We start from the raw sequence: 21,865 nt of genomic DNA on the forward strand, positions 1-21,865 counted from the left end.
TCTGGTCACCCCTCAGGGCTGGGCTTTGCCTTGGTTCCCTTTCCAGTATGCCCATTTGCTGCCTGGGTGAGGCCCTGATACCCTACCTCGTGCCTGTCACTAACTTCAGAGATGGAAAACAGAAAAGGCAATGGTACTTTTCTCATTGTTTGGAGCCAATCTGAATACAAATGATGCTCTATCATCTGTATAACAACAGTAATAGAAAATACGTAATACTGGGGCGCCTGGGTGGCTCAGTGGGTTAAAGTCTCTGCCTTCAGCTCAGGTCACGATCTCAGAGTCCTTGGATGGAGCCCCGCATCGGGCTTCTGCTCAGCAGGGAGCCTGCTTTCCTCTTCCTTTCTGCCTGCCTCTCTGACTACTTGTGATCTCTGTCTGTCAAATAAATAAATAAAATCTTAAAAAAAAAAAGAAAATATATAATACTATGTACAGGCTCTGTTCTAAATACTTTTATTAACTCATTTAATAATCACAATAATTTTATGAGATTGGTACTATTATTACCCCCAGAGAAGGATACTAAATCACAGAGAAATTAGGTCACATATAAAATACACATAGCTAGTAAGAAGTGCTGTGATTCAGATTCAGGGTAAGTGGAGAGCACAGACAAAGTGAAAAGAATGTAATGATAATATTCAAGCTCATCATTATTTCCTTTAAAATATTTAAATTCTAAGGCTATTAATCACTTGTAATATATAATCATATATACCACCATATTTCTAAAACCAATGTGAAAATTACTTTGGGAATCTCTAGCATTCTAAAAATACCCACCTTTAACATGCTGCATTAATATTAATAAATCAAGTGATAATTGTATGTCCATTACAAATGAATTTCATAGAGGAAAATGAGAAAGAATTCACAAATGTTACTTATACATGGAAAAAATGATCTATTCCAGCCTATAAAAAGAACTCTTCTTATACTGTCAAAACCCAAATAATCGAGTAAAATATTGGCAGAGATTGCATTTTCTTCTTCTTTTTTTTAAGATTTTATTTATTTGCAAGAGATCACAAGTAGGCAGAGAGGGGGGGTGGGAAGCAGGCCCCCTGCTGAGCAGAAAGCCTGATGCGGGGCTTGATCTCAGGACCCTGAGATCATGACCCAAGCCAAAGACAGAGGTTTTAACCCACTGAGCCACTCAGGTGCCCCGAGATTGCAATTTTTAATTAAACCAGCTGTTTGAGTATACAGTATTTCTCAATTCTTCATTTTTCTTTATGATGGAGCATCACCATGCGGTTTTTAGATAATCCTCAATCCCTCTATTTATAAATTTGTTTTCAGCACTTCTGCCTTGTTTAATCTTGAGGCTTTCGGAAAAGAAACAGTAGCAACTCTTTGCCCTAGCATTAGCTCTAATATTTATAATATTATACCTGTCAGCAAGCAATAAGTAGACAACCAGCTATTGTCTGGGCTCTATGTCTTTAATCTACTGTTGACACCTCCTTCTACCTATCTTAACACTTTGCGGGAGCTGAATGATTCTTGATGGCATCAAGTGGCAGGGAAAGCCAGCACGGAGTGAAGATGGCGTCTGATTCCTAATAGTGCAAGCCACTTCACAAAATCACCCAGACAATATGCTGCCTGGTTCCATAAGGTGGTGGCGTCAGAACAGAAGAATCCACATTTAGTTCATTTATACTAATGACATATTAACCAAAGAGCTAACAGTTTGATGGTATTAAGGACATTCTCAAGGTCACCAGCTCCCTGGAAAATTACATATGCTTATTCTTTGTCTACGTAGCAAACCTCTTAGTTCCTCCTCCAGCCTTCTTAAGGATAGCATGAGAGAGCATACATTGTTTGGCCATGTGACTATTATATTCGCCTGTGGCTTTTCTCATTCCACCGAAACAAAGAAAGAATCTCGCAAGTGAGGCATCCAAGACTGCTTCCTTTGTGGCTCAGTCTGAGCTGGACTCTCAGTTCCCCTTGGTCCAACCCCAGCTGTGTACTTGGCTCACCACAGTCTTGTGGTCACTTAGATGTAAACAAGCTGCAGCCTGCTCCTCCCTGTCACATCTGTTTTCCGAATATTTTGCTGTTTGGAACAAATAACAACCTGTTCTCCTGAATTCACCAACCTAGCCATTTATTTCTATAAACTAAAGATAAAACATAAAATACCCCACCTCAAAATTTCTCACCATATGTGGTCTATTAACTCACAACTTTTTTTAATCAATTAATTAACATGTTGCATATTATTAATTTCAGAGTAGAGGTCAGTGATTCATCAGTTGCATGTAACACCCAGTGCTCATTACAACCCGTGCCCTCCTTTATGCTCATCACCCAATGACCCCATCCTCCCCACCACCTCCCTCCCCTCCAGCAGCCCTCAGTTTGTTTCCCATGATTAAGGGTCTCTTGTGGTTTGTCTCCCTCTCTGATTTCATCTTCTTTTATTTTTCCCTCTCTTCCCCTATGTTTATCTGTTTTGTTTCTTAAATTCCATATATGAGTGAAATCACAGGATATGTCTTTTTCTGATTGACTTCTTTGCTTGGCATAATACCCTCTAGTTTCATTCACATCATTGCAAATGGTAAGATTTCATTTTTGATGGCTGAGCAATACTCCATTGTATACAGATAGCACTTCTTCTTTATCCATTCATTTATCGATAGACATCTAGGTTCTTCCCATAGTTTGGCTATTGTGTACATTGCTGCTATAAACACTAGGGTGCAGGTATCCCTTTGAATCAGTATTTTTGTATCCTTTGGATAAATACCTAATAGTGCAATTGCTAGGTCACAGGGTAGCTCTATTTTTAACTTTTTGAGGAACCTCCATGATGTTTTCCAGAGTGGCTGCCCAAGTTTCCATTCCCACCAACAGTATTCTACCAAACTCTCTTCACTCACAGCTTAATCTTAAATGTTCTCCTTTAATCAATAGCTTTCCCTACTAATCAATACTTCCCAGCATGAAGTAATGCCAGCAAGCCATTGGTGTAAAAAATTCTTAGGGTCTCAACAATCAAACAGGAGAGTCAAAAACTGTTCAGAAAATACTAACAGTTATAATTTATCCTCTAACACTGGCTTATATACTGTAACATACTTATGGTTGAATGTGTTCTGATTTTATAGCCTAGAGGTCAAAATCATTCACCTAAATTGGTTAGATTGTCTATAGACAGAACTCCAGACCTAATTGTAGCCTCAGATGTGATCCAAATGAGAGCTACGTACCTAGATAAAGGGGGTCATATATTTGACAAAACAGTTTAATGTATGCACAGACATCACTAACTGTAGCCTTCTAACGTTAAGCAAGAAAGACCTAGAACGTGTTTGTAGCTCTTCACACTTCTAGTGCACCTAGTACTTGCTTCTTTTCCCACTATCTTATGAATTAATGAATGTCCTTGGTTTTTTTCCCATCAACACTCTTCCTTCCTGCTGCCTCCCCATCATTCTCAATAGAGCACTATACTTCACTTGCCCAGGCCTATTCTGTGCACACTACTTAGGATGGAAATCCCTACCTACCAGAGGAAGGTGTCCCAACAAGGGAATGTGATGAGAAGTGAGTGAAAGAACAGGAAAGAAAGAGTAATACTAAGATGTACACTGAGTGTGCTATAGGTTAGGAAATGGAATGAGGTTGAAAGGTGTTCAATGATACAAGCCTTTTCACTTTACTTGCTTGGAAACATTCCCTGAATATCATTTTAGATAAAAGAGAGCTTGGTAGAAAAAAAAAATAATTACTTATGAAACAGTCACTAAAGATAAAACCTGGGAATCATGTATACCTCTTAATCTAATTTCAAAATTAGTATTTCTCTCCAGGTAGAGCAAGAAATGTGTCCAATGACTTCTTTTAATATGATATACGTTGCTATGCAAAATAATTTTATATATAATATACAATTGGAATCTTTGGTCCTCATCTCAAACTTAATCACATTTAATGTGAAATCCCCCTGTGGTATACTTTTGAAAAATAGAATTACAGAGATTACATAGTTTCCCTAATGGACTCACTGTCAGTATATACCTATGAATATGAGATTACACATTGCTTCAAAAATAAATTACAGAGAGAAGGATACCAGACTAACCAGAAATTTTCATACAATATTCTCTTTTAGAAATTTTATAAATTAATTACCTTTTCAAAATTTCAAAAACCAAATATAGACTAATAAAATAAGCAGTGGTTTGGTAGGGGAAAAAAACCATTTTTTTAATGGAAAAGTTAAGGAGAAGCAAGGGATTATCTTAGGATAATGCTAAGCAAAAAATTGCATGCGCTGGTATATTCTTTGGCTATATCTGGTTTCTGCCATCACGGTGGGCTGGGTCTCAAGAAAGCTAAACTGACCACACCTGATACCATTCCCTCCATATCCACTGCACCTACCACACATCCACCTCTTCCCATCACACATACCCCGCCAACAGGGATTACAGTTTTAGCCCCTGCTGGTCAGGATCTGTGTCATAGACTGTTACAATCGACGGAGACAGGTATGTGACATGACTTCCACACCCATTCAGTTTATTATCACGTGACCACTCCCCCCGCCAACACACACACTTAATTCCACCGAATTAAGTTCTAGAGACAGTTGTGCTGGAAGTCCAAGAGTACAAAGTTCTCTGTCTTACCATCATTCTCAGGGAGGGTGAGAAGTAAGAATCCAAGAGGACCAAATCCTGAACAGTGCAATGAGTATATACAGGGAGAGATGTGGCTGAAGGTGCAGGCCACCAGAGGGGGTCATACAGAACATTCTCCCAGGCAATGGCTTGGTAAGATTTCACAGTAGTGCTGGAGACCAAACATGAAATTACTGTGCAAGAAATGTCCTGGTCCAAATAAAGTTATGTAACAAATTATGACCATCAACTTCAGCTGTGGGGAAAGCAGTAGCTAAAGAAGAAAGTCTTTATACCCGTCATCAACTTGAGGGCAATGTACAACCACAGTTCTACTTAGACAGCCTTAAAGATGGGTCTCCAAATGGTATCAGTTTTGGCAACAATAAAAATGGTGCCATCAGGTAGTTTTTAGAGGATGAACCCTTACTGCAGGAACTGAGCTGGAGTGCCTGTCATCACAAGTGACTAGTCCCTTAGGTGATATGTGCAAGTTTTGTTAGGTCTTCAATCATACTTGTTAGGTCTTCAATCACACAAACATGAAGTTTGACCCTGGGAAAGAGGCTACTAACATTTTTGTCTCTAATTTATTGGAGTAACCACGTGAAAGAGAACTGAGCAATTTAGTAATTCAAACTAGTATTACTCTGCTTTTAACAGTACTTTTCTTTGAAAGAATAATATTCTAATGAGTGGTCAAAAGTAATCAGCTCAGATTAGGAATATAATTCCAATGTAAACTCGTACAGTTTTGGATTGCAACCTTAGTTTCCCCTCAAATCTAATTCAGGCTCTTAAGAAAAACATACAGCTTTATCTTCTTTTCTTATGCAAGCAATTAAAATTCACAAGAGCTGGATAACCACTCTCCAGTAGTGGAGAAAATCTTATGACCATCCAAATAATGCCAGCTGGTTTGTTTTTATGCGACTAGTCAAGTGGGTAAGAAATTAGCTACTATAACTAAACAAAATGATTCTGTATCAATACTATTTGGGAATAAAGTTTAAGTTTTCTTGATCATGTGTTCTATTTTGATTTAACCATAATCAATCCACTGCGGTCCTTGCCAGTTTCATACAAGATCATTGTGCTCCAGGGTCGCCTGGGTGGCTCAGTGGGTTAAGCCTCTGCCTTTGGCTCAGGTCATAATCTCAGGGTATTGGGATCAAGTCCTGTATCAATCGGGTTCTCTGCTCGGCAGGGAGCCTGCTTCCTCCTTTCTCTCTCTCTACCTGCCTCTCTGTCTACTTGTGATCTCTCTCTGTCAAATAAATAAACAAAATCTTAAAAAAAAAAAAAAAGATCATTATACTCCAGTCAGTCATTAACTGGGAAAATGAAATTAACAGGTTTCAAAATGCCTACAAAAGACTAGTTAAGAAAAAAATTTTCCCTTGGGCGCCTGGGTGGCTCAGTGGGTTAAGCCGCTGCCTTCAGCTCAGGTCGTGATCTCAGGGTCCTGGGATCGAGTCTTGCATCGGGCTCTCTGCTCAGCAGGGAGCCTGCTTCCTCCTCTCTCTCTCTCTGCCTACTTAATGATCTCTCTCTGTCAAATAAATAAATAAAATCTTTAAAAAAAAATTTTTTTCCCAACACTAATGGTAATAGCTGAGATAGGACATGTATATTTTAATACAGTTAAGCCAAATCCATGCAATTCTAATTACGTTGAATACTTTGTTATTGCATATTTCAACGCTAGTTCTAAAACTCTGTTTCTTAAATTACATTTAAGTCAGAATATTGTCTATAAATAAAAATGTTGGAAAATAAGTAAAAATGTCCACTGAATCTGGATGTTTGAAGCAAACATATCATTTAGGCCTGAATTATCAAGATCAACATTTCCTAAACCATGTTCTGCCAAACACTAGTGCTACAAGACAGTCAATGAAAAAAGGACTTGCTAGTCAAGTACATCTGGGAAATGATGCTGAGGTGAACTAAATGTTCAAAATATTCACTGCCCCTTCCTGTAGTGTCCCTTATTGCAAGTACATTACACATCCTGCTTTGTTGAATTCAGAAGGAACCATGTGTCTTGCCTTGGCCAATAAGATGTGAGCAGGAATGATGTGACTCATTTGTGAGCTTTAAGAATCAGCTTGGGATTTGCCAGCTCCCTTTTCCTTCTGCCAAAAGACCAGCATGTTCCTACACAGAGGCTGCTCAGCACAGGTCCTCCATAAAGACAATGCACAGCAGAGCCACACCTGACCCACATCTGTGAGCAAAAGATCAGTCTTTCTTGCTGTAAGCTCTTGAGAGTCATGATAAATATCAGCGGTTCAAAATTCCTAGGAAGTGTTGGAATAGAGAATCAGATTAACTTTATTTAACCCAACACTGCTAACATTTGCTTGATCATAGCATCTTTGCCTCACGTAAAACCCTGAGAGATATTCCGTGAGAAAAATTTCAAGACATACTAATGAAAATACTTGCTTCAAATCTTCATGCCACTTTGCACAGCCTTAAAATTAGGTTGACTGCGTCATTTCTTCTAGAGTTTTCAAAATCTCTAACAGAATTAGGGCCAACCAGGGCATCATTTGTTTCTCTGACATTAGTCCATTCCTAGAATCCTCCCTTAAATAATTCAGCTGTCTATACTCTCCCATATGCTTCAATTTTAAAGATGTATAAAGTAATAAACAGTTTCAAACAAACATTCAGTTTACCTGTGTACCATTTTCAATTGTTAAATAATTGCAAACTCAGTGTGGGTTTTTTTATTTAAGAGAAAGACCACACAACAACACGAAGTTGAAAAATGCATTAGTAACATAAGTGAAGTCACTTGCTATAAATAGTGCTCTTTGACACACAGTAGATGACACAGTTGACTAATGGCACCTAGAATATCTCAGAAGAAATTATTATTCCATCTCAGGGCAGATTTCACTGGACTTTTAGTTTTAAAAAACCATTAAAATGAAGAGATGTTTGCTGTGTTCTGTTTGTTTACTGAATTTTAATTAAGAAAAATCCAACTCCACTCTAACCTCAGATCTAAGTGCACCTGGCCATATGAAGAAATTTGAAAACAACCAGAAACCATGAGGAATTAAGTCATTCGTTGTTGGGAGATTCAGGACTAGCTTACTGAAGCAATGTGCTTTATCTTGTACCAAGGAAATTTTGAGACAAGCTTTTGGCTGGAAGAATAAGGACTTGCGGATCCCTATAGCGCCCCCTTTCAGGGAAGGGGGAAAGGAAGTGGCGGGGCAGTCCCGCAGGCTCCTCTGCTCAAGGCTTCTTCCCCATTGGCTCCAGGGAGGGACTCTGTTGAATATGGGCACTGCCTCTCCACTGCAAGACCTGAGACACTTCAATGCTGCGGGAGGGACTCTCTCCTCTTCGGAAACTAGTGCTTCCTGAGATTCACTTCCTCTGGGCCCCCTTTCACAATTTCTCTACCTTCTTAGGGTAGAGTCCTCACCCTCTGGGAATGAAAATTTCCTGATCATTTCTGCATCTGCCACCTAGAGGTCTGTTCCTCCCTGTATAGTCTTCCGCATCCTGAAGCAGCTTCTCATGAAAGTCCTGCTGGTCCCCGATGCTTCTAGTGGTACTTGCACATCATTTGCTTTTTACAAATTCTTCTATGTCCTACTTGCACGGAAAATGCAGCTTGTGATAGTTTCCCCATTGTCTCTACTGCTCTGTGCAGTTTCCAGGATAAAGGAAAGAGCCAAATCTAAGTTGCTACCATCTTCCTATACTTAAAGACTTTCCTCCTTTCTGCATACAAGAAAACCTATCTGAAGTTTAAAAAACAACAACAACAACAAAAACACCAAAAAAAACCCTCTATGTGGAGCCAAATTTTCCTATTTCGTTAAAATGTTCATCTTATAGACATTTCAGAATAGCACAGGAATCAGGAGTCAGTAACACTAAACTCTTTCTTTAAGTATGAGTTAGCAAAGGTCAAGAGAGGTTATAAGATTTGTCCAATGCTAAACAACAAAGCTAAAAATAGAAAACTCATGTTCCTTCAAATTTATTACAGACACCTCCTTAAGAAGGAATAGTCTTCTATTCCTAAACTAAACTAGTATTCCTGAGTTTTAAAATCACTTTTAAAGACGCATTATGATGCAGACCCAGGAAAGTGAGGGGTAACTAACTTATACCAGCCCACTTAACAATTAACAAAATCCTGAAGGGTGTTTGGGTGGCTCAGTTGGTTACACATCTGCCTTCAGCTCAGGTCATGATCTCAGGGTCCTGGGGTCAAGTCCTGCATCAGGCTGCCTGCTCAGCAGGGAGTCTGCTTCTTCCTCTGCCCCTCCTCCCTGCTTATGATCTCTCCTCAAATAAATAAATAATTTTTTTTTAAAAAAACTGAGAAAATTTCTGTTACAGTCTTGGTCCTATATATCGAATCCCCAAACAATCCAGAGGCTAAGTTTTCCCCCTTACCTACACTGTCAGAACATAACCTGCATCCATATGCTTTCCTTTTCCACTTCCCGGTTTCCTTCTCCCTACGTCCCTCAGCCTCATCATTTTAGGGTCCAACACTACCCCTCTGCCCATGCTTTGGGCATATCAAATTCTGCATTCAAAACAAACCCATCTAAGTGACAGTAGTAACTAACAGTTTCAAAGGAAATCATTTCTTTCATTCTGAAGTTCTCTCATTGTCTAATTCTGTGAAGAGCTGATAAAAGGAAGTGTCAGTCAATTAATAAACTGCAGCTTTGATAGTGTAGTGCTATCTGAGTAATTTGAAAGAGTCACAGATCAGGAAATGTACCTAAAAAGGCCAGAGAACAATTAATGCTTAAATACAACTGATTTATCCATGACACGATCACATTTATTTCTTGAGAAATCTGGATCTGCATTAAGATACATGTCTGATTTGAAACTGGTCTTCTTCTGCCACCAAGTGTTAGCACACACTTCTAACCAACCAGTTTTTGCAATGGTTAAATCAGAGAAATACAAGGTCACTCGATGAGAAAAACAGATCTAAAAGAAGGGCAGTATAAAAAGCACAGAGGTGAACAAGTTGCAGACTAACAACCTAAAATAAATATATTTCAAGAAAAACTCTTGAATTTTAGTTACTATTTTAAACACGTGGTAATTTAGTAAGATTCTCTGAGGCTCCGTTCATTTAATGAAACCACAACTCTGAAAGCACAATGATAATCAAACTCGCTTTAAAATATATAATAACTACTTTCAATATTCTCTTATGCAATATACCCTACTAGAATTTCATTCAACTAAGAATATGCAAAACACAGTGACTAAATGCCTCCTAGTGTTAGGAAAATAGACAATGCCAAGAAAAATCTTAAGTTTCTCAGAATCTAAAGTCAAGCTCAGTTCTAAGCTTGGGAACCAGAATACCAGCCTGTAGCAGAGGAAGATCTGTACCAGGAGATGAGAAAGGAGTTTCTGTACTTTCAAAATTCTGAATCACAATCTATAGAACTTTTGGTCATCCCATGGGGCTTCTGGTTAATTCTACTGAATAGTATTATCTACAAATAGGAGACTACCAAAGGCTGGCACCCCAGAAGCCTAGGGACTTCTGAAGCCAACACTCAGTACCACTGGGAAATCCTCAGACTAGATCTTTCTGACCATTCCAGTGGAGGTCAACATTCATTCCCTGCACCAGACATCTGTCCACACCTTTTATGTCAAGCTGTTTTACCTTCATGAACAGACCGATATGACTCAAACTTTGAATATTTTTTTATACTGGCATGGATAACAGCTTTTTAGACTATAAAAAATAACCGGTATATGACCAAAAAAAAAAAAAAAAAAAAGTACCACGTGAGGTATTGTTACAGAATAATTGCTTACACCTCCTGTAAATAATAATGAGTGGATCATCTTAACCATCTAAGAACTGGCCTGTAATGATCCAGGGCCCTTCTCTACCCAGAGCACCCCTTTTCACTAATAATTATCACATCTACCCTGACAATAGTACCACCAGTATCTTCGGAGTCCACCGGTATCTATCTCCTCACTACAAAGAATGATTTCTGGTTGGCCTTCTGGCAGGTCAGACTGAAATATAGAGAGTACGCCAACCTTCAAAACAGAGCATCTTTGTGGGAGACACCATCAGCTCTTTTCGAGATACTCTCACTTTGCATCACCATCCATACCAGAAACTCAAAGAACACTCCTCAAGATAATGGAAAACCTTCACGTTTCCTGCATCTGTGGCTTCCCTTTAGCCTCCGTTGCCATGAGACTTCTAACTCGCCCAACACCATTTCTGTGATCAGCCCTGTAAGGCTCCACTCTTCCTCAGAACCTAAGGAAAGCCCCAACCAACCAAGAGAGAAATTCTGGGTGTGTCAAGGGGAATTTACTATAGTCCAGGTGACATTAAGGTCAGCTGTATTCACTGATCTACCAGAAGAAATAAGGGCTAAAAGAGCAGTTGTGGGAGCCTACATTTTAGCTCCAAAATTCAAGGAAGCACATTAAGCTGTGTTGAAGGCAAACCCAGGGAAACTATCTTTATACAACTTTAATTATTGTTTATATTTTTAATCCATTCCACAATTCTTATAAATTGCCTATTTTAATAGCTTCTTAAATCATTGATATGATTTAGCATAACTGACTTAAAAATTCCCTCATCATAAAGGAATTCCTGCATTCCTCTATTATAGGACTTCCTATATTACATGATTTCCTCAGTAAACCTTTTTATACATAAAGAATTTCTTCTTTAAAGTTATTTCTTAGTTATAAAATAAATAAGTCCTGGGTATACAACATGGTGATAATAATTAAAATACTATATTATAAAAAAAGATACTATATTGTATATTTGAAAGTTAGTAAGAAAGTTCTTAAAAGTCCCCACAACAACAACAAAAAGGTAACTATATAAGTTGATAGATGTGTTAATTAACCTTAGTATGGTAATCATTTTGCCATATAGTCATATCTTAAATCATTATGTTATATACCTGAAACTTACACTATGTTGCATATCAATTTTATCTCAACTAAAAACTTATTTGTTTAGGATAATCCCAGCAGCATGAACCTCTTAGTTAAAGAATATGAATTGTGAGAATTTTTTTTTTACAGGAATTTCTTAATTCACAATTCAAAGGGCCATACCAAGCCACCATGCATAATCTTTGATGGTCCTTCTATCTCAAGTTTACCCAAACAAATGTTCCTCTAATACAGTGTGGCTGGAGGTATAAATTGGGGCCACTATTTTAAAAGGAAATTTATGGTGTTTTGGAAAAGTTAAAATATATAATATCCTGTGACCTTGACACTCCATAGGTTCTTTGATGTATTGGCATGTCTACCCAAAGGAAAATGAACATGGAATCTCACTGCAGCATTTTTATGCTGGCAAAGAAATGGAAATTAATGTAATTATTCATCAAGTGGAGAATAAATTATGATAAATCAAAACAATGTATACTTATTTCTGTTTTAAAGAAACTATATGCAGGTATTTGCACCTATATACATTTGTAGTGTAAAGGAAAAAGTCAGGAGAATATACCGATAGTGGTAACCTCCAGAGAGAGAAATTATATTGGGAAGAAGGGGGCAGTAGGGTGGTGCTGAAGGAAAAATTGTATACTCCATTTTATAGATTTGCATCTATTTGGACTGTTTACAATGACCAAATATTCACCTAATACTTTAATAATTAAAATCACTTTTAAAATAAAAGAAAGTACTTGAAATAAGACAAACTTTCAATACTTGAGTGATAAAAACCTATTATTTCCTATCTCTCTCTCTCCTTCTCCTTTTATTTTGTCAACCTAAACAACGCTGAATACTAGCAATACATTCCACTACTGATTTCACCAATGTCTACTCCCTTACAAATAAGTGAACCTGAATAAAAACCGTGTAGAGAACGAATGCTGAGAAAGGACAGTTGAAAAGGTAAAAAGTTAAGAAGAAAGAGATTGAAGAACCACAAATTTTCAAATCATCTGTATTCCAAATCACAAAGCATAATAAAAATGCACTTTTATGCATGCTACCTTTTCATACTGGCTTTAACTTTTACAGTGGAACAAATGACTTCCTGCATTTAAAAAAAAAAAATGTTGGTTATTTATTTAAACCTGCAGGTCTCTCTCTCTGAATACACTGCTCTACAGAAAATCTGGATCAGAATCACCCGTGGCACAGATGGATTATCAAAAGTCACAATCTTTAGGTACATCTCCAGATCTGAAACTAGAGGGTGGGAATCTGCAGCTTTGGCATTGACACATGAATCCCAATGTTTAAAGTATACTTTCTTACACATTCAGAAACACTGGACATCGTAGTAGTACATAGGAATGGAGTCATTCCATTATTGGAAAGAAAAAATTTGGGGCTTACTGAAAGGCAGTGAGGTCATACCTTATTTTCTAAAGATTAAGTTTTCTAATCTAAATGAAATACAATCTGATTTAGATTTTATATACCATTCAGGCAGGGACTGTTTCTCTCTTTTTTTAAAAATTTTTAAAAGATTTTATTTATTTGACAGAGGGAAAGACACAATGAGAGAGGGAACATAAGCAAAGGACAAGGGAGAGGGAGAAGCAGGCTTCCTGCAGAGCAGGGAGCCCGATTTGGGGCTCGATCCCAGGACCCTGGAATCATGACCTGAGCCAAAGGCAGCCGTTTAACCAACTGAGCCACCCAGGTGCCCCATGTTTCTCTTTTGATCATAACTCTGAGCCCAGCAGCCCATGTCTGGTGCATATTAAGCGCGTGGTAAATTTTGTTGAGTTAGTATGGTTTGGGCCAGGGAGCTCCTCATGTGACAAGAGAAATCAATTTGGATGAACTAGACGTGCCAGTGGGAGAGAAGAATCTGGGCCTGGGAAAGGGTTAAGATGGATTCCCCACAGGGCTCGGCAACAGGAAGAATGGGTTCTCACGTCAGCCACTTCGTATTTGTAAGACTCATATTCCCATTCTACAACATAAGGGAGCAGATTCTGGGAAATTAACTGCCAAGGAATCATTTAAATTTAGTCTAAAATATTAAAATTCATATTCTAGAGTAGTTTAAACACTCCTTTGATAAATGTCCTCATGCGCTCTCAAGTAAAATTTAACACCGAACAGAGAAAGAAGCACTTCAAAATGTGAATATTACCTTCACCACTGATTTGTCATTCTGTGATTAAGTATGAAATCACTGGGAAGAGGACAATCCATTTGAAAGCAAAACAAGAATGATAATGAGTAAAGAAGTTAACCATCAGTCTGCAAGTTTTGTCAGCTATTAATCCAAATGTCTAAATCTGTTTCTTACACAAATTGTTTTTACCTAAATATTCAGGAATGGCACCTGATTTAGTTATTATTGAATGTGAGGCATAGTAATCAAAAGAAAAAAAAGAAAACCACGCAAGGTATCTTTTTGAAAAGGTATTCACAACAATTTGTAGAAAATTCAGAACCACAGGATGGTCAATCACCCAAATACATGTTTTAAAGATCAGAAAGAGGGCGCCTGGGTGGCTCAGTGGGTTAAGCCGCTGCCTTCGGCTCAGGTCATGATCTCAGGGTCCTGGGATCGAGTCCCGCATGGGGCTCTCTGCTCAGCAGGGAGCCTGCTTCCTCCTCTCTCTCTCTCTGCCTGCCTCTCTGACTACTTGTGATTTCTCTCTGTCAAATAAATAAATAAAATCTTTAAAAAAAAAAAGAAAGAAAGAAAGAAAGATCTTCCGTGCAAAGAGACATTAAATATGTGTCCAATTTAGAAAAGAGATCCACTTACTAATAAACATGACTTTCATTTACAGAGCTGCAAATCAGTCTTAACTGTAGCAAGGGGTCATGGAGAGCAGGAACAAACATTAATCTGCATGCCCATCTCCAAAACTCTGGTATATTAGAGCAGGTCAGCAAATGGCTAAATTTGCATGAGAAGCTCCCTAGGCTGAAATGGGAAACACAATGAAGGGTGTCCTTAGGATTCCGGGAGAAAAGCTCATAAATCCAGAAGAAAACCAAAAGTTACTCTAAACTGAGGGAGGACGGGGTAGCTTGGGAAGGTAGAAAGATGTGGGAGGTCAAGAGACATATCCCTTAGTTCATGTCACTTCTGCCCATCCTCAGGGAGGAGTACTTTCAAGTAATGGTGGGATTGGGTCTCCTTAGTTATCCTCCTGCCCAGTCCATGGAACAGCTGTTCCAAGCCTTCAATGGAGACAACTACTAAAACCACAAGGCCATCTTCTGGAAATCTTGAAAGAGTGGCATAAAGGGGGGTAAAGAAGTGCATCCCACCATGAAAATCCCAGTTCCAGTGAGCAGCACCAGGTATGCAGGCCAGAGGAGGAAGCCTGGAGGGCAGCAGGCTGTAAATAACCAAAAGCAGAGAAAGCAATAAAATAGTACTTGGCCCTGCCTCAATGTTCTTCAAGGGAGGAAGCAAATTTGGCAAGAGAAGCAGCATCAGGAAATGTTGGTCCAAGTATGCAGCTAATGTTGGCAGAGGGTGCAGAAGAAGAGCCCCTGTGGCAAAGGAGGGCACAGCTGGAAGAGCCTGCATGGAGTCTCACAAGCCAACTCAGCCTCCCTGGGAGTGGGAAACAAACTGACTTGGAATCCCACGACCCAGAGTGGTAGGGTGTCAAGAACCACTACAAAGCTCACACGTGCCCAAAGCATGCTTAGTAAGACTGGTGCAGCTGGTAAACTGGGGCTTATAACAAAAATGTTTACCTACCTTCTTCCGGAGCTGTGGTACTCTGGACAATTTCATAAAAGTCAAGTGAGGCTTGAAACTCCTGTTTTCTCCTGCCAAGATGCCCTTTTCTTGAAATGTCCTTTTTGCAGCTTCTAAAGAAAATAAAAATACAAAAATGCTACTGTAATACATGGCTATCTTTTATTTTTAAAATGGCAATTCAAAAAATAACAAATTACTTTATAATGAAGATTACTTTATATACCTGTATGGAATACTTTCTAAGAGAGAATTAAAACCACACTGCATAGGACAAGATATTATTAAATCTGCATAAATTTCACACTTTAAGCACACAAAAGCAACAATTTGAAAAGAAAACATTTAAGAAATATAATAAGTGTTTGTCTGATATGATGCTGATTTTCACTGAATATCCTAGTGGTGGCTAGATGCATAGAAAAGGACTAGTTTATCTATGACCCATATCTAAAATTTCTACTTCTGACCAAGATGGAATAACAGCAATCGGATTTACCCTCCCCTCTGAAACAATGAAAGGACCAAGTATATAAAATGATGGTTTGTAAGACACTCCACTTATCAGGCAGTGAAGCTCAATGATCTCTTAGAGATGAGAAACAAGGTGAGCCCTTCAACTGCCCAGCTGGAAGAAACCATCCTCACTGGGTGGAGCTTAGTCATCTCACTGGGTCGAGTAAAAACTGCTGAAAGTAGGAGAGGCAAAGGTATCCATAGCTCACGGGCAAGAGTCCTAGAAAAGCGAGACCTGTACAGAGAGAAAATCCCACAAATCTACAAAGGGTTGCCCTAGAGTATTCAGCTGAGTATAGACCTGCGCATATATATTAGGAAGCTACCTGAGGATGGGGAAATACATTCGAAAGGATTAGAGGGAATGGTGCCCAGTGCTCATACAGAGGCAGGAGAATTGTCTGCTCCCATGAGCCAAACTGGAAAAACTTTGAGATTTGTGGGAAACTGGGTAGAATGAACAGCAGTGGGGAACTTTTCCCCTCAGTGGTGGGGAAAAATTAGCTTTGAACTGGTACTGTTCTAGTCCCATCTAAAATATCTTAGAAGCAAGATCCAAAAGCAAAAAAAACTGTTTCCAAGTAACTTAATTATGTCCTAGAACAAAGCCCAAGAATATTTATAGGCATACAACACTATCCAGACCCAAGAAGGTAATTTCACAATGTCTGGCATCTAATCAAAAATGTCCAGGCATGCAAATGAACAGGAAAATATGACCTACAATGAAGAGATAAATCAATTCATCAAAGGGAATGGACACAAATTTAGAGTCAGAAGATAAAAGTATCAAAATAGTTATTATGACGATATTCTTTATGTTCAAAAAGTAGAGACATGCAATATATAAAAAAGACCCAAATCAAACTTACAGAGATGAAAATTGCAATGTCTAGAGAAAAATACACTGGATAGAATTAATGACAGATTAGACACTGTAGAACAAAAAATTAGTGAACTTGAAGACATAGCAATAGAAGCCACACAAAATAAAATAGAGAGAAAAGAGAAAGAAAGGAAAGGGAAACAAAAGGGAAATGGAAGGGAAAGGGAGATGGCAATGAAGGAAAAGGGAAAAGAAAAGAAAAAAGAAGGAACAGCAGTAAATGTGGGGTAACAGCAAATTGTCTAATATATGTATAAGTTAAGTCCCTTAAAAAGAGGCAAGAGGAAGACAGGAAATATTTGAAGAAATAATGCCTGCTGGGGAATGAGAGTTGCCACAACCATGACATAAAATAATCTAGGCAATAATTTTTTTTCACTGATTTAAAATGACTTTTTATTCTCTCCTAAAGATTTACTTGTCATTACAAGAACATGACTTAATCCTACTGTGAGAAGCAAATACTAAGACGGAACCTATTGTCTTCTCCTCCCACCTTATGTCCCCACCCATATACTCTCCTCTCCTTGAGTGTGAGAGGAACATGCTTCTGACCAATAGAATGGGGCAATAATTTTTTAAATTTACTTCATAAGTATTTGAACCAGCAAATTCAGTTCTAGGAAAATACACAAAAATAAAATTTTTAACACACAAGATTCTATATAGAAGATTCAAGATATCAATTCTTAAAAACACACAAAGTATAAACAACCTCATCAATAAAGAAATGGTTGTTAAATTACCATATGGCATACTACGGACTACCATAAGAAAAGATGCCCATGGTCTATTAAGAAAAAAGGCAAGTTGCATGGTTAATGTACCAATAATATGATTCCATGGCTTACTTAAAAAAGATAAATTCTCTACGTTTTATTAGCATAAAAATGGTGTAAATTACTGTAGGATGAGGGTTGACATTGAATAGAGATAGAAAAGATGAGTAACATTTTCTTTACACACCTGTATATTGTTTGAGTGGTTACAATGAGCATGTATTACTTCGGAATAAAAATTTTTTTTTAATTAAATAAGCAGAATAACTGCCTAGACATTAGCAATATAATATTATTACAAGTACACAAGCATCATAGTAGAATGTAGAATGCACAAGTAGAATTTTCTGCTTTATGTATGAAAAATTCATACTTTTCAAAGATCTTTGGTAAACAACTTCTCATTTGTCCTTTCTGCCTCCAAATCAGGTAGGGCTAATACCCAAGTTAATTTTAAAAATAAATAAAGCTAAAACATAAGAAGTCAATGCTCAAATTCACCCTCTTTGTTAGTAGTAAAGAAGGAACTGGAATGCAGATGCCATCACTTCTACTCTGGTCATGTTTCAAGCGAGCTAAAACCCCAGCTTAAGCCAAGGTCAGTGAAGGGTACAAAGGCTGCTCCAGCAACTGAATGAGGAAGAGTAAGGCAGGGCATTCTGTCACCTTCCACCATGCCCACACACACACTGGTTTCAGTCAGAGAAGCTCCCCTCTTTTACACATGAGCTTCTAAATACCTTTCCCTTTTCTAAAAGAATTCCTACATTTACCCAAAAACAAAGTTCAAAAAATCAGTCTTCAAAAAAACACACAGAGAGGGGTCCCTTCAGTAAAAATAATCCTGCCAACAGTGTCCATTAAAAAATAGAAACTGGGGCACCTGGGTGGCTCAGTGGGTTAAGCCGCTGCCTTCGGCTCAGGTCATGATCTCAGGGTCCTGGGATCCAGGCCCGCATCGGGCTCTCTGCTCAGCAGGGAGCCTGCTTCCTTCTCTCTCTCTGCCTGCCTCTCTGCCTGCTTGTGATCTCTCTCTGTCAAATAAATAAATAAAATCTTTAAAAAAAAAAATAGAAACTGATGAAATATAAGGTAAAAAATGTCTTTGAATCTAAAATAAAACCACCTCCTATCCAAATGTTTAATGAATTGTTCCTTTTAAATTCATTTATTTCTTAGCAATGTTAAATATGCTTTAATTTTTCTAACAATTAAAAATCATGAACCTAGTGGAAGATTACCTAATATTTCCAAAAAACATGTCCTAAAAAATAAAAGATGTTTTTAATATAACACTAAATACTACAGTCATAAGAATGCTTTAGTTTTAACCACCAATTCTGTTGGAATCCGGAAATTACTAATGATACACAGAATTATAACCAGAAATACCTGGCTAAAAACAAAACCAAATATATTTCCATCCAGTCTGATTATCTTTTACATAGTGTAAGTATTCAGTTTTTTGGAATGGGAACCTGAAACAAAAAAGATGTGGGAGTGAACAAAACAAAGATACAATATTATCCTTTCTCAGAAAAAGAAGGGTTTGCTGTAATGACTGGTCCACGCAAAACTAATAAAAATAACAGAGAAGGGCAGAGTTTCCAAACAGAAATACCTGCGCAGGAGAAAATTCAAATGGACGCATTCTTTTTACCAACAACATAATTATTAGCCGCATCAATGATACCTTCCTAGTATGCTGGGCGGCAGGAAGGACAAAAAAGCAGGGAAGAGGACCTCACTCCCAGGAGAGGAGCTCCTGGAGCAGACTTGGGAGTTAATGAGCTCAGTACCCACAGGTGTGACTGCACAGGCTTAGCATCTGTGTGTATTCGACGGTATCTGTGCGTATTCAACAATACCTGCTTGAATTGCGCATTACCTTTGTGCTAGGTGTTTTAGCAATGCTTGATCATGTACTCCTCCAGATAACCCTAAGGGGTAAGTTATTATTCCCATTTCTAAAAATGAAGGAACTGAGACTCTGAAATGCTCACAGCTTTCTCAAAGATCACTGAGCTACATCATGGTGAGGATAGAATTTGAACTCAACTCTACCTGACTACAACATTCATGCTGCCCTCTATGTGAAGAATCGACAATCTTGGGAGGGCATAACTGACGCAAGTAGAAGAGCATGCAACTCTTGATCTCAGGATCATGACTTCAAGCCTCATACTGGTATAGAGATTATTGAAATAAATAAACTTCAAAAAAAAAAAAAGAATCTAAAATCTTCTTTCTCCCCTCCAAGTTGGTTGTTTTTGTTTTTAAGATTTACACATTTATTTATTTGAGAGAAAAAGCCTGCGTGTGAGCAGGGGAGGGGCAGAGGGAAAGAGAAAGACACAGACTCCCCACCAGTAGCAAGCCAACCCAGGGCTCAATCCCAGGACACCAGGATCATGGCCTGAGCCGAAGGCAGACGCTTAACCAAGTGAGCCACCCAGGCACCCCTCTAAGAAAATTTAAGTAAAAGGGAAAATCTGGTTAGATTATTTTAAAATTTGTACAGCACTTAGGAACAGCAGTTGGCCAACTCAGATCTCATCATCCATTCATTCGTTCTGGAAATGATTGCTGACAGACTGTTCCAGGTGTGGGAACCACGGCAACCCACAGAACAAATCCCCTGCCCTTGCAGAACATCCACACATGCTGGGGGCTACAAACAAATACATAAATATATTGTCAGGTATTGATCAGTGATCTGGAGAAAAATAAAGCACACGAAGGATCTACAAAGTGATGTGGAAGAAAAGAGTTGCTATGTCAGATACGGTGGTCTGAGAATCCCACTCTGAAGAGATGTTTGAGAAGCTACCCAGCTGCGCGGAGAAGAGGACTCGAGGCAGAAGAAAGTACTTATAAAGAATGTTTAGTAGGTCCAGAAACAGTAAAAAGGACAGGATACCTGGAGCAGGGTGAGTCAGCATTTGGGGAAGAGGCAGAATGGGTTTAGAGAAGTATGCAGGAATATCATGGGGCAAGACAAAACCCTCAGATTTCATTCTCGGGATGGTGGGAAATGCTGACAGTTTTAAGCAAGGGAAATTCATGTGTGAGAGTAACTTTCTTCATTCATCTATATTTCAGCTAGAATTTACATCTCTTCCTGGTGGATTCAATTGCCTCAGGCAATTCAAAGTGTTCCCCTCTTTCCCCAGGACCGTATCTTAGTTGACGGGGAGGTAGCTAATGGGGTGCACAGTGGTTTAGATGGGAGTGTAGTGCCTCGCTCTTGGGTCAACATCTGGCATCTCCTGAGACATAAGCCATGCTTGGTTTTTGCAGTTAGACCCTCCCTTGTTCCCATATAATGACTCTGCCACTTCTGTGCCCTTTCTGGTATGCAAGATTTCATTCTATTGGTCACCACACCATACCAGGGCAAGCAGGAACTCACTGGACCTGTCTCAGGCCCTCTACCACCTTCTTGCTTCTCTTGGGCATACAAAAATAACAATCCCCCAGGGCCAACGTGAAAAGGGTCAGAATCTCCTAAGGCCATCCATTACATAATACCACCCTTCCTTCACCCGCACTGCCACTCTGGAAGCACAGTGAATTCTGGCTCGTTGGCTCTAAGAACACACCCCAGGAGCAAGGCATAGGGTCACTCCTGCTCTCAGACTGACGTGAGTTTCTGCTGTTCTGTTCAGGAGACGATGGAAGGGCAAGAACTCACACTCTACCTTAGCCTCCAGCTCTCTTCTTCGCTGACCCTGGGAATCTTTTCTAGCATCAAAGTGGGAAAAATGTATCATTATGCTCAGGTGTTGAAATCCCAAAGCCTTTTCTCTATTTTTCTTGCTATATTCTCTCTTCTGAGAACATGGGTACCACCGTCCCAGAGGTGGCTAGGCACAGAACAAAGGATACAAGAAATACAAGGAGAAAACTTAGTATCTCAAAATATTATCCCCATATTTTCAAAATCTTAGTTTGTTATTTTACTTTCATAATATCTACTAAATGCTAAGATGAGCTCAATGTGACATTTTGATCACCATTTATAAATTTGGGGCATGTCCTAAAACCTTTCACTGCTAGTCACTAGCAGCAAATGATTTTTTCCTCTCCCTTTTATGGTAATAAAGAGTCAAGCAATGGACCATTAAAATGAAAAAAAAAAAAAAAAAAAACCAAACCAAAAAGCAACACAACACTGTTCTTAGTTACAAACAACAAATGGCAACTTTGGCTGAATTAAGCTAAAGAACAGCAGGGGTCACCTGGGAGGTGCAGTTGGTGGAGCACCTGACTGGGTTTTGGCTCAGGTCCTGATCTCAGGGTCAGGGGCACT

General features: G+C 38.7%; 1 protein-coding gene across 1 annotated transcript in view; it reads right to left on the minus strand.

Annotated features, from left to right (window-relative positions):
- Positions 1-21,865, minus strand: part of AKAP7 (A-kinase anchoring protein 7) — a 170,837-nt gene that overhangs the window by 69,774 nt on the left and 79,198 nt on the right. The window contains exon 6 of the mRNA XM_045066357.1: positions 15,373-15,485. Coding sequence (XP_044922292.1) covers positions 15,373-15,485 — 113 coding nt within the window. The remainder of the gene's footprint in view (positions 1-15,372; positions 15,486-21,865) is intronic.

Source organism: Mustela putorius, unplaced genomic scaffold, assembly GCF_011764305.1.
Source record: "Mustela putorius furo isolate JIRA1106 unplaced genomic scaffold, ASM1176430v1.1 tig00003863_pilon_pilon_pilon, whole genome shotgun sequence".
Classification (NCBI taxonomy): Eukaryota; Metazoa; Chordata; class Mammalia; order Carnivora; family Mustelidae; genus Mustela; species Mustela putorius.